The following is a 15,173-nucleotide window of genomic DNA, read 5'->3' on the forward strand; positions in this document are numbered from 1 at the left end:
TACTGGTATGGATTTCCTTCCCGGGTTTCGAAAATAATGCATTAGCGGGGTTAGTGAATATTTGCAAGAATACGTATCATGCCAACTACATTACTATAACAATACAGAGGTCTTCTGAACAATGTGTCGTTAGCATGTGCATGTCTACGTATGTGTGTGAGTGTGTGGCGGTGTTTGTTTGTTTGTGTGTGTGTGTGTGTGTGTGCGCGCGTGTGCGTGCGTGCGTACGCGTGTGTAAGTATCTGTATGCGAGTCTATCTGTCTGTCTGTTTTAGATAGAAATATTTGACCATTTATAGAAACGGCGAGGTTACAGGGCCCTATATGATGTTTGATGGAACTCTTGAATGAGAAATAAAGTATTCCCTGAGATAATAGTTTGTTGTATTCGACTACAGTTATTATCTGTTAGCCCTGACGTTAGGTCCTGACGTATGACGTATGACGTATGACGTATCTTGGGTATAGGATATGCCTAGCAGAGTCATAATATTTATTATTCCAAGTGAGTTGACATATAAACCATACGGTTCACAACAATCAAAGCGACAATGTTTAAACATTTGTTGTGCACTCACCGATTAATCATCAAGTGTCTAGCCTCTAACTAAACCCATTAAATAGTTGCCATGTATGTAATCATTGCGACAACATCACAGTGTACATGTAACCATGACTTTCATTCTATATATATTATAATTATTCGCATTTTGACATCCATCCAAACTGATTGACACTGTCACTAGTATCAGTAATCATAAGGAAATAATTCTGTACGACAACACAGGGAAATTTTGGGGTACGGAACTATGAGATTTAGATCTTCTGGTGGTGATGTTTGATCAACAAGAAATGGAAACAAATTAAATACGAGGGGTGAGAGATTAGCACCATATATCTAAAGCCACGGTGATACCCAATAGTTTGAGTCACCAACTAGGTATATGTCGCAGTTGGTAGCAGTCAAAATACGGGGACAGTTGTATTTGTACAACCTAAGTTTGCCGGCGTAGACATCGATATTATCAGAAATTAAACAAAATTGTGGGAGTTATCTTTGGGCACGCGGAATCTAGATAGACACATCAAATCTCAACTTTATATTTCCCAATGATAATTACATGTATCAGCAATATGGGACTTTCCAGCTAAGATAAAATGGCCTCAGTCCTAATAAGTTTTGATAATAGCTGACGGGGATTAACCCTACTACAAAGAGCCCCTGTTCCAATTGGTATCGGAACCGAGGGATAGAGAGGAAAAGATTTAGGGTTTATATTTGACTTACAACACCGTGCTGGGCTGGGAAACTATGATAACGCATTCAGTCAGCCGCAATGAAGGATCACTTCAATGGGTACGTGTAACTCTTCAGCTATGCAAGGTGGCGATATAACACAAATCGTCAACATGTAAAACCCTGATGTAAATGAAAAGCAACAATATATGTGCTATACTTAATATACAAAACACGCTACTATTTTCGGGGAAACCCCTTCGTTCCAGGTTTTAGAATACAAAACGCAGTTTTAATAGTTCCAGTCCTTAATATGGGTATTAGAAACCATATAGGAAATTCTATCGAGTATCCTAGACAGCGAATAATACGTCATTCTGGATATAGTCATAAATATTTACCATATCATAATTGCGTGAATACGTCTTTGTATGTACTATACTGAAAGCCCCTTTTTCAGATGACGTATAGTTATTTTCTCTTAGAACCATAAAGAGTGATATACAAGTGTATCTATATATTCAGACATCCAGCGATAGATTTTCTCATAATTACATTACGTATTGTTAAAAATCAATACAAACAGCATATCACTTTCTGAACTTCTATTAGCCTAGATTATACATGATAAATATTTAGTCTTTGAATGGAAGTGGGAGAAGGTTCTAAACTTCGGAACACCCCCCCCCCCAAAAAAAAAATCCAACAAAAATCTCAAATAATAATAATTGAACAAATAATAGAATGCTCCGGATTACATGTGTTACGATTTGATCTTCTATCAACCGGTGTAAAGTATAATGTCCTCTTCACTTAAGTTTATCGGTACCTAAGTCTCCGAACCTGAAGGAGTCGGAAATTAAATCACACAGCAGAATCAAGCATTCAAATACACAAGACAGACCGACATTTGGATTATTAAGATCAAACAATGAATTAATATAACTTTATTTACAGTTTAACCCTAATGTATAGGATTCAAAAGATAGTGAAAGTTTGAACAATGAAGGTTTATATGTTTTCCATTTTTTGTCCATTATGTCACTGATTAACATGTATTTTGTACTCATTGAAATTCCAACTTTTATCTGAGTAGTCCAGAAAGATCTTTCATCGGTAAACTAGATCTTATGGTTACAAGCATTGGCATCACTGTAGGGGCTTTAAAAAGGGTCTAAATCTTAATAACGTCATCTTAAAACTTAGAATTCTTCAGAAGAAAATATCAAACAGTTGAAGTGTTCCTTGTGTAGCTACCAAAATATAGCTTCAATCGCTCGCTAAAATATAGACATGTAAAGTTTACAGTTTACAATAGAAAGAATTTAAGACATTTGGCAGAGCAATACTTCTGCAATTATAAGTCCACTTCAAAGTTTTCATAATTTATGAATATTTGAAAAATAATGAGATACATTCAATCTCAATGCTACAGTATTGTGGCCACTTTCCATTGTAGAGTCTTGTTGAGTTGATTTTATGGTTCCTCGAATTTGATACCTATCGTAGAGACTTTATGTTGATTTGAGTAACAGATGTCTGCGTTTTTGTGAAACACCTCTTCCAGAAGTTCACCATGAAGAAATCAAGTATCTCCAGGAACGTTACGATACTAGCGCCAAAGAACAACCCCAGTGATCCTCCGATATCACCTAAAATGTTACAATCATGACGTGATCATTAAGTATCGGCTTCTGTATGTGTATTGTACAATTTATAATATTGTAACAAGTAAAGGAATAAACTGAGAGTACAAAACAAATGTTCAATTCGTTTTTGTTATCCAGAGTAGATTTGTTCTATTACGTTCATCATTTTAAAGTATTTTTCTGAAAATTATTTCTTTTTTTTTGATGATCAAACCTCGGTTACTATGGTGTCATTGTCACACTCACGATTTTTTTTTAGTATCGTATTGGAAATGCATATTTGATTGTTTCGTGATTTATTAGCAGAGTTCTAAGTAGGTTATAGTTAGTCCTAAAAAGTACTTACAGACAAGACTAAAAGATTTGTATTCGGGTTGTTGTATAATACTTTCAACTTTTAAATCTTCGAAGTATACAGTTACTTTGCTCAGGTTGTCCCTGTGGAAATTAATGAATGCAGCATTTAAGGTAAAAACTAAGTGATTCCAATACAGATAACAACGTGGAATGAAAGGAATGTGATCGTGAGACCATTGTTCTGTTTTTAACAGAAAACTTCAGATCGAAATCCGTTCACTAGGCGAATGTCCAATAAGGGTAATTCAATCAATCAATCAATCAATCAATCAATCAATCAATCAATCAATCAATCAATCAATCAATCAATCAATCAATCAATCAATCAATCAATCAATCCGTCCGTCCGTCAATCGATCACACACACATACACACGCAAATAAATAAATAATATATATATATATATATATATATATATATATATATATATATATATATATATATATATATATATATATATATATATATATATATATATATATATAGTAAATAGTATAAAACTCGTAGAATAGAGTGCTCGATGCTTGGGTAAGCAGGGCGGGAATAATCAAAGTAGGTTGGTTGGCACTTGAGGTGCTTGGTTGTAACTCCGAGTTTCACGCTCAGTGCGTTCATCAGACAACGCATGATGAACGCATTGAGCGTGAAACTCGGAGTTACAACCAAGCACCTCAAGTTCCAACCAACCTACTTTGATTATAAGATACCTAGTGATAATGCTGTACCATGATTGGCTAGAATCAGTCACGTGATAGGAAAATAGATTGACTATTTCCGTTCCATCAACTATTACATGGTCACGTGACCACCACGCGTTCACAGCAGGTCAAAATAGCAGCTTCGAACGATGTCGTCTGCCAACCTCAAGAGAAGAGGGCAAGATTTTCATGAGATATATTATAAAACACATATTGCCTGGCCTATATTTGGGCTATAGCTTCCGTTTATTACCCCCTCGTGACTGTGAGTTACCAGAATTACATGCTATTTCCCTCGGCCTTCGGCCTCAGGAAATAGCATGTGATTCTGGAAACTCACAGTCCCTCGGGTGTAATAAACGGGTGCTATAGCCCTCATGGCCAGGCAATATGTGTTCAATATATATATATATATATATATATATATATATATATATATATATATATATATATATATATATATATATATATTATACACACACACACACACACACACACACACACACATATATATATATATATATATATATATATATATATATATATATATATATATATATATATATATATATATATATATATATATATATATATATATGTACATGTTATTTGCCAAATACCGTTCCTTATACGTCACCTGTCACCAATCTCGCATTCTGATTGGTCGAGAGCCCTGCAGATACACAGGCGTATTTTTCACCAACAGCCGTATTTTTGCTTGTTGTATCACGTGATTACTGGACGTCCTTTTGTAAACAAACCAAGCAGACAACTAGAAATACAGCTATAACCAACATTTCCAAATGCCAAATTTATTGTCAATCGAACAAAATATCACCGTTGTATACATTGTAACAAGTCTTTGAACTGTATGTTTTGTGTCAGAGGGAAAATGTCAAAAATTCCATGCAGAACGGCGATAGTCCAGATACGGCGAACGCACGGCGGTCGTCACGCGATCGTGAACATGAATTCCTAAATTTATGAAGGATATCAAAATTACCACCACAGAGGGTGCAATTTTTGCTTAACTAGAACAACAAAGTATATCACGAACATTTCTGTACATTTAATGGAATACAGTACGCAAATTAAGACAAAGACGCACTCATTTTTCTGCTGAAGGTTATAAGTTTGAGTATATCTTTGAGTGATATGCAAATAGTAAACATTACGTCATACTACTGAGCAAACGCGCAGTCTGATTGGATGATAAAGTTAAGGCTGAGATGTAAACAACCGCACTGCAGTCATTAGAGAAGTACGTGATACTACGCCCAAAAGTATAACGCGGAAGTGATTTTGTTTTAAAATGAAACAGCATTTTCAGACATTCAAAAATTGAATTTCGTAGTCGCAGGTGACGTATAAGTATGTTATTTGCCAAATACGGTTCCACATCTTGCTGCTCGAGGTAATTTTTCCGGTATAACGGCTCGCCTCCGGCTCTCCGTTATTACCGGAAAAATTACCTCTCGCAGCAAGATATGGAACGGTATAACCAAATTTGGAAATGTTGGTTATAGCTGTATTTCTAGTTGTCTGCTTGGTTTGTTTACAAAAGGACGTCCAGTAATCACGTGATACAACAAGCAAAAATACGGCTGTTGGTGAAAAATACGCCTGTGTATCTGCAGGGCTCTCGACCAATCAGAATGCGAGATTGGTGACAGGTGACGTATAAACATATTTGGCAAATAACATATACATATCAGGATACAACAAACTGATTGAACTTACTCCATGAATTCTTTGCAAATACCATAGACATCAACGTTTTCTAAAACTTGATTTGAAAGGTTTGTTCTATAATCCATCTCTTCTTGATACAATATTGGATACAGTTGTTCAAAGGCAGGTCTGTGGAAGTGCCTTGTAAAGTTGGGATTTATGACTATCTCCTCATTAGTATCTTCGGAAGTTAGGAGACAAAGGTATTCAATTTCAAAAGTCACCATGGTTATGCTTGAATCAATCAATTCGATTACGTTCTCAAAGGTCTCATCATAAATGTCAGACCCAATGCCGTCATAATTGCCCGAGTAGAGCACATCAAACGCATTTGAGAGTAGTCGTGTCATGATTAACTCCAATATTTCAAAATACAGGTTTTCAAACACTATACCAGGCACATTTTCATAGCAGTCGGAAGGAATAATGTCCAGTATACCCGTACCGTTAACAGTGATATAACTATAAGTATTTCTTATCAATTCAATAACTTGGACACGGAAGTATGTCCGATAATCTGCTCGCGATCTGCAAGAAAATGAATATTAATGTTGGGCGCACTTGTGGAGACTTTTACTGACTACTATTGAGAACACAGAGAAAGAGATACCATGAAGATATAGTAATGATGGATGCAATTTTTGACCGTACTTAATGATCATTTGCTATCACTTGTATCATGGTCATTTGTAGTTTGTTTTTATTGTCAGTTTTAACATACTGAACTAGTAAATAATGCGTACGTACATACATACATACATACATACATACATACATACATACATACATACATACATACATACCAATCGATCAATCAATCAATCAATCAATCAATCAATCAATCAATCAATCAATCAATCAATCAATCAATCAATCAAATTTCTATAGCGCCGATTTCCAGAGCAATGTTCTGTTCAGTAGCGCTGAATGACTAATGCATGTATGCAGGCTGGCAGGTGTCTAGCCAGGCAGGCAGGCAGACAGACAGACATACAGACAGACAGACAGACAGACAGACAGACAGACAGAAAGACAGACATGTGTACACACATACACACAGCGAGAGACAGACACAGGTATATATATGCCATATACTAACGATAAGTAATCTGCCAGTGCAGAAGGACATGGCCAGTATGCACGGTCATGAAGGTACTTTGCATATAATTTGGATGGGTATGAACTATACGATAGCTGGACAGAATATTTCGTTTGGTGACATGGTTGTCTGCAGTGTTTACAAGCATCTGTTTGGCCAGCCAGGTAGTCTGCAAGGGAAACAGAAGACGAGCACAGAATACTTATTAATTCAAGCATACGTACTGTTCATAGTTTTTATCTTTTTTGTCAGTATAACGATATTGTGTCAACTGCGCGTCTTTATCAGAATTGGAATTTGTCAATTGAGTAGTTAGCTGTCAATATCAATATCAATAGCCAATATTGTAACATTAGATATTAATCGAAAAGATGCATACAAATGCGGTAACCCAGGAATACTTGATATAAAGACGTCTATATTTCTTTATTTAGTTTAATTTCTAGTCATTTTAAAATTTATTAAGACCAGGATCATACTAATTCAATTTGAATAATTTTGTTGACTTACCCATTGTGTCAAAATAACAATACATTAAACTGTATGGACTACAGAAAGTTTCATTTCCTGAAACGAAATTTTATTTAGTAATATGAGAAAGGGTAGGTAGACAATTATTGTAAGACGTTGTATCCATTTATGTTTTTCTAACACCAGCATGTCTGTCATACTTTATATACTTGATTTGACACTTATTCATTAGTATTGAATTCCGACATTTAGTTTATTTTCTATATATGCAGTCACTGCGATTTCACATTTTGAAAATTTCTTTTGTCATAGTGTTTCTCCCACATTGTGCTCAAATCGCTGTACAATTATTACAACTGACAAAGACTGATAATGGTACAACCGTTTCATCTTCCTGTACACTTAAGTATTTGTCAACAGATTGGCCCACCATTCACACAGGTCACATGTGATCCTATGGACATGTGCGCCTAATAAGGAGTCATAGGTGCCTGGAAGTTTTTTTTTATCGCCCTACGCCTCACACACCCATACAGACCAGTACCTCAATTTCGACTCAAACCACCCACTACAGCACAAACTAGGTGTGATTCGGATGCTTCATCACACAGCAGATACGGTGACCACCTATACCTCAGATCATTAAGTAGAAAAGACCCATATTAACCGGGCACTGTATAGGTGTGGATATCCTCAGTGGGCAGTAGATACAGCTAAAGTCGTCCTACCTCAAAAGCCTAAAACCAACCGTAAGAAGGAACAACCTAGTAAGGGATCAGTTGTCCTACCTTACATCAAGGACACTTCAGAGGCATTAAAAAGGATTTGCTACTTCGGTATAAACACATGTATTAAGCCTACAAAAACCTTTCGGCAATAATGGGTGTCCCAAAGGACAAGACAAAAAAGGAAAAATGTGTGTGGAGTATTCTACCAAATTCCTTGCCAGGGTCAGACCATCATTGGCCAATGTCAAGAATCATACATAGTCATAGGGGAGACAGAGACTCAAAACTAGATTTTTGTAGCATAGGCGACCCAGTTCCAGCACATAAGAAGTCTCCCAGCACATGCACATCGAATCACCAGGATATTCCGTTAACATAAACAACGTAAATATCCTAGACACTGAAAATAGACATTTTGAACGGGCAGTGAAGAAAGCTATCTAAATCCGGGTACTTAAACCATCATTGAACAGAGACGGAGGGCAATATAAACTTCCAGGCACCTATATATGACCCCTTATTAGGCTCACGTGTCCACAAGGTCGCGTGTAGTTGGTCACTCTGTTGATAAAGTCTGAAGTGTGCGGTCGAAAATTTCAGATAAAATAATTATAACAACATTCTTAATTTTCACTGAACGCGAACCTGGGCCCAATACCCAAAAAGGGTGCAATTGTGGAGTTTTTGCTTTTGACAGCTTAAAAAGTTACAAATGTATGTATTTCTTAATCTTAAGTAAGACTTCAAGATCATTACTTCAATGTAGGATAAAAAACTAAAATATTTAGTTCAATTGCTCATCCCACAGATTATTGCTCATCCCACAAAATCAATTTTACTTTTAAAGGAATCTGGTTTTGTACCCCTAAATACAATTGTTACGATCAGGAAATACCATATTCGGAATTTTGGCACATTTTACCTAAATTAACGTTAAATTCAATTTAAACTACTTAGTTGTTAGCTCCTGTTTGTAACTAAGTAGTTACAATTGAATGTAACGTTAATTTAGGTAAAATGTGCCAAAATTCCGAATATGGTATTTTTGGATCGTAACACAATTACTCCTAAAATGTCGTTAAATCAAGCAATGGGCGAATTTTCCCTTTAGTAAATGCGTGGCACTAAAATACATGAAAGTGTCAATACAAGTGATAATTTTTCCTCACTAGACACTGACTTTGTATTCATAACAATACATGATACTACTACACACTGATTTTCTGTCTGAACAATTTTAAATTTTGGCCAATAAAGTTAGAAGAGGGATGGGGGTAGGAATCTGAGGCCTAACTAAACGAATATAGTTTTTTTTTATCCTACATTGTTGATCTCGTCGGTAGCTAAAAGAACAGGTTTTAAGATTCCAAATAGTGAAACTCTTCGTATGTAACATTGTTTCTAAATATCGATAATATATTTATAAATTGATGACTACACATGCATCATTATTATTTCAGAGGTATTCCTGAATTTGGTTTAAGTATAAACTTCGTAAAAACACCGTGCCGGGACAGTTGTGCATTATTGTAATTGTAACTATAATATTTGGTTCTTACCTGGCATGTAGAAATACCTACACCCACAGATAGATACTGCATGGTTAGTCTCACATTCAGTCCAACATTTAGATAGCGAATATTCCCCATTATAATACTCCAAGTGTCCCTGTGCACCAATTATACAATCACCATATGGCGATCCTAAGTTTGAAAGCTGAAATAATGTTATGAAAGCTGAAATAATGTTAAAAGTTATGACAAGGAAATTACGCACACACGCACACACACACACATACATACACACACGTAATAAAAGAGAGTCTGGCAGTGATATTTAGAATCATTAAATAACTATGCGGTGTTAATGTTCAAAATCTACAACTTGTGGATTCCCACTTTTCTTTGCTAGATGCACATGACTCGATGTACTCAGTTTCACTGACCTTTTCAAATGATAGACAAGAGCATCAGGAATGCTTAAGCTTGTAATTTATGGCAGCAACACGGAATTAAATTGAAGACCATTGAATACCATTGAAATCACATGTCAAAACAATATGGGAAATGTTGTTAATTATTATTAGATGAAAAGTGGGTTGGTATATTGTATAGACTACTAATAAAAAATATTTTAAGTTCCAGAAACAAACTGTGATTTCTGTAATTTGTGACGTTATCATTACATGTAATCTCTAAGAGTCAGAGTTCATGCTATGTAATCTTTGCAAAGTGTACTCACCACACTTTTCGTCAATCCGATAGTTGTATCAGTTCCTGGTGCTATTGAAATTCCTTGACCCGCGACGTCTGGTAATTCCTTTTGGTCGTGTACCATTAAACGAAAACCTGTGTTTTGTCTGGGGCCTCCATATTCACTTGCATCAACGTTTAGGAGTAACTGTAAACCGGGCCTCTGACCTTGTAATCAATAGTAATATTTATAATGGATTCAGTATGGTTTGGAGATTTATGCAACAAGGTAATATCAAAAGTTAAAGATTAATTTCCGAGGAGAATTCCACTTAAAATACATACTATAAGAAAATAACCGTAAACAACATTTATCTATCGAATTCCCATTGCATGTTTAGATAAACCTACCGGCGTTTACTACCTTTACAATTTCTGAAGTATCTCCAGAGTTGAAGGTGTAACAAATGCCGTAATTTGTTACGACTTGAGAGAAGTTTTGCGGTCCACATGGATTTCCAGCAAAGGAACAACTATAATAGAAAGAAAAGAAAAAAGTGAAAAACTGCAGAGATGCATGGCTTCTTAGGACAATGAAATAATAAAAAACCTCGATAGTAGGTTATTGCTACAGCCTATGCAAGTGACAGAAAACAACTTCCACAAAATTATCATCTGTGCACATTATTTAACACTGACTAATATTTTAGGTGACAGATTGTCTTGACACACCGTCACACACACACACACACACACACACACACACACACACACACACACACACACACACATTCATTGAAATGGATAGGATTTATATTGGCTAGGTGTGTGTGTACACTAAGTGTGTACAGCCTGTATAAATAGTGTGTGTGTGTGTGTGTGTGTGTGTGTGTGTGTGTGTGCGCGCGCGTGTGTGTGTGTGTGTGTGTGTGTGTGCGTGTGTGTGTATGTATGTGGTGCGGGTAAGAGGTTGTGAACACGATATATCTTCAAATAAACTACATCAATCCTCGTGAAAGATGGATAAACATCTTTCTTATGAGAATAACAAACAAGAAATTATTTGTGTGGTAAATATCCCATATCGTATCAATTACAGCAAAGAAGGCTGAGAGCCCGGCTATGTTCACCTAGATGAAATGCGCATGTGTTAGTGGTATGTAAACAGCTAGCAGCTCAATGACACTTTGACCGATAACTGATGACATTTGTTGACATTCGATTCGACCAGTTCGTGACTGGCCCCGCATGAATTAAAGGTAGGTTTTGATTCTTTATGACCGATCATTGGTACACTTATCCTGACGACATTCTTTTGCTGACAAGGAGTTGGTCATGATTTCTACGTGATAGTTATGGTCATTGTTTTATGACACACACTATACATGGCAGAAACATGTTGTTTTCGGTTTTATTTATAAATGTTGGTGGAGTTTTTGATTGTATACAAACACAGTCTTTACACGTACCAACCCATTGCATTGACAGGAGCAGCATGTTGTCATTTTAGGCTGCTTTCACAAAAACTTGTTCGGGGGGATTTTTTGTAAAACCCTAATTTTTTTCAAGTACCCCCCTGCCATATTCCAAAATATTTCAAGTACCCCCCCTGCCAAAGCCCCAAATATTTCAAGTACCCCCTCCCCCCGAATACATTTTCAAGTACCCCCCACCCGAATAAATTTTTTTTGGAATACTCTTCCTGTGCGTTAACATTCCATACCAAGTACAAAACTGTACATAATACACTTAATACCAACTTTGTCCATTATATATATAATCAATTTGTATATTGTGTGTATATATATACACAAACACCAGTTAAAACAAAATGTTATGTTAACCAGTGCATTTGTCTTTGTTTTCTGTTCAATATTGTATTAGTACATTATACTAGTAGTGTTACAGTTGAATGTCATTTTAGTTGTATTTGCAGAGTTTTATACTGTATTGTTCCAGTTCAGTTTCCTAAATGTGTGCTAAAAGAAATCAAATTGGTCTAAATAACACTGAAAAATCTCTTAATAAAATGCATTGCCATGTATCCCGTCCTTGTTTGATGTAAATTAGTTCAATATAATGTCAAAAGAAAATAAATGTATGACTCAAAAATGCCAGCCACATTTCATCTAACAGAATAGGAATCAAGTATATTATATTAGTGGTAATGATAATGAAGATGGCCCTATTATCATAGTAATTGTATATCTTAATGAACCTGGTAATACATTTACCTTGTAAGAGCCTTATTATTGGACTGGTTTTGACGTTAGATTACAAAGGTGAATGCAGGATTTTAAACAAAGTCTCAGAATGTGTTTATTTAAATTTTTGATTTCCAAGTGGTAGCTCTCCTTCCAGATCTTGTGTATATAAGCATGGCATTGTCATTATCATCATCAGACCCAATTTCTCCTTCAACTTCATCAGAGTTGGAACTAGCTGTATCATCATTCTCACTGTCACTGTCATCAGATGACAAATCACTCCCACTTTCTTTAGATTGATAATAGTGGCATCTTACAACCTCAACTTTGTCTTTTTTGTGCATTCCTGCCACAGCTGGAATTTCAAAGTTGGAAAGGTACTTATCAAGTTCTTTCACTTTCAATTTGGAAATGTCACCGTCTCTGACAAGCGCATCCCTGTCATATTCATCAAATTTTTTTTTCAGCACGTTTCTTTCATTCTTTTTCTTTCCCTCATAGAGGCAAGTGTTCTCTGTTGTTCTAAATGAAGGATTGCTCCCTTTAATATCTCTTTCTTGACACACAGTTTCTTGCTCAATTCGTCAAGTTTCTCAACATTTTTACTTGACACTAACCCTTTACTATACAGGTGTTTTAGTTGTGCACGGGGTTGGAAGTCATCTGGTGGTCTTTCACTAACATCATCTCTTGTTAATAGTGTTGAGAATACATCCATATAGTGTCAAAGTTTATTTATTTATCTTTATATTTACAAGTAATTGTATATTCATGCAAAATTGAAAAGTATGTGCAAAAAACTTATTTTTACTTTTTCTCTGTTAACTCAGCTTGTGAGATATTGTCTTCTGTTTCACATGTAGCAGACGTTGCCAATATGCTAATTTTAGGAAATATTTAGAATGTGTTATTAAAAGTTTATGTTGAAAATTATAGTCATATCTATAGGATGAAAAAATACCTTGCACAGAAGTTTTTGATACTTGTCAAGTATGTTTCAGTGCAGGTGCATCTTTTACATTTTGATGGCAGGCTGAGATGAACCTTTTCCAACTCTTTTTTTTTTAACTTCCAAGAGCTGCAAATGTAAAATGTTGTCTGTCATATTTGTCTGTCATTTAATACTAGTAAGAATTTACATGAAAAAGTTACATATCATTGTGATAACCACAAACCAAAACACAGTCATGTCACAAAGAATATTTTCAGTACAGTGTAAAGGTAATATCACACATTAAATGAACCAAATTTCAGTAGATAGTAGTGTACATGAAAGACACTGGTATTTTCAAACAAAAACAATTTGCATTTACCACTCAATTCGCCCATTTCAATTTATCATTACATTAACATTTTATTAAAAGAAAATTAAAATTTGACTGTTTTTGTTTTTCATTTTACTAACTTGTGAGCAACTGTTGTTTGTAGCTGCTGTTTTGTTGTTGTTGTTGTTGTTGTTGTTGTTGTTGTTGTTGTTGTTGTTGTTGTTGTGGAAAAAGGAAGACCAACATTTTAAAAGCTTATTTTCCCATGTTTGAAAAGTCATGATGTCAATTTATTTTCAGGTACAACCCATAACATTTTTTCAGGTACCCCCCCCCCACACACACTATCAAGTCCCCACCTAAAATCTCCCCCCTAACAAGTTTTTGTGAAAGCAGCCTTAGTACCCATCGAATGATCCATCATCTATACACCAAACCCACGTCACGCCACTCTGACTAGTAGTGCTAGTGAACTTTGGAGTACATATATGTATAGAGGACATTGACATCAATAAACACATCATATTCTGAAGTCTTTGGAGGACAAGCATTTCGTCACCTGATTTGTCCTTCTTATTGTATACTGTATACTGGTTTATTTTAAGACTGTTTCTCACCAATCCTTCACCCGACCATGATTTGATTTGCGACAGGTAAGTGAATGTCCGATTAACTACTGTTAGCATTGTTACCATAGATGTGTGTACACACATACAAACCTCAGACTACTGCAGGAAGACTGGTCCGAGGGTCAAATCAATGAAATGTTTTAAAGGGCAACCTTCCAACCCTCATTTTCGAAAAGTGTGTGATTGAAGTTGGAAAACCAAACAGGTTAACCAGCGGCTGACCAATACTAGTATACAATGTATCTGAACAAACACTTACACAGCCTGTCACAAACACCATCACCAGAATATTTCTAATATCACATGGGGGAAGAAGGACACATTGTCGCAGACATCCAAGGTCACTTTAAGAATGTTCTCATAAATATCAGTAATACTTTACATAAACAGATGGTGTACATATCTATGGACACAACCATATATCCCTTATACCAATATTAATTGTTATTCACTTCCTGTAATTTCTAGCTATTAGTTTGTTATACTTGGAAATAAAGACATTCCGTGTTTAGCCACACTACGAGCGACTCCCCTCTCTCTCCACCGTTACCCACCCTCTACCTCACAGCAACCTACCTTCTAATGTGCCTAGCCACACACATAATGGTAGTCCATACCCCCAAAGTTATAATTCGGACGTAGTGGCAAGTTCAAATCTTTAGCAAAAGCATGGTTTTGAATCTGTCACCATATCAAAACTGTACTAAGTGTAATCATTTTTCGATCAGACAACCGCAATATGTTCACTAAAATTGTTAAAATGCCAGTAATTAGGCATTGTACATGTTAACCAGTTGTCGATATTATCCACGAGCAGTACAAAAACAGGTCGAAATCGTAATCGTGAGGGCACTGATTTTTTGGAGCGCGACCCAAAAGTCAATTTGATTAAATTTTGCCTTATCATGTA

General features: G+C 35.7%; 1 protein-coding gene across 1 annotated transcript; it reads right to left on the reverse strand.

Annotated features, from left to right (window-relative positions):
• Positions 1-2,737: 2,737 nt before the first annotated feature.
• On the reverse strand, positions 2,738-13,087 carry LOC144453520 (acid-sensing ion channel 1B-like). Its single transcript, XM_078144868.1, has 7 exons — positions 12,987-13,087; positions 10,574-10,695; positions 10,212-10,390; positions 6,996-7,087; positions 5,682-6,200; positions 3,233-3,324; positions 2,738-2,889 (listed from the first exon to the last, which is right to left on the reverse strand). Exons 1-7 carry the CDS (start codon positions 13,085-13,087, stop codon positions 2,738-2,740), a joined length of 1,257 nt encoding a protein of 418 aa, XP_078000994.1.
• Between the last annotated feature and the right edge of the window lie 2,086 nt (positions 13,088-15,173).

Source organism: Glandiceps talaboti, chromosome 1, assembly GCF_964340395.1.
Source record: "Glandiceps talaboti chromosome 1, keGlaTala1.1, whole genome shotgun sequence".
NCBI classification, from domain to species: Eukaryota; Metazoa; Hemichordata; class Enteropneusta; family Spengelidae; genus Glandiceps; species Glandiceps talaboti.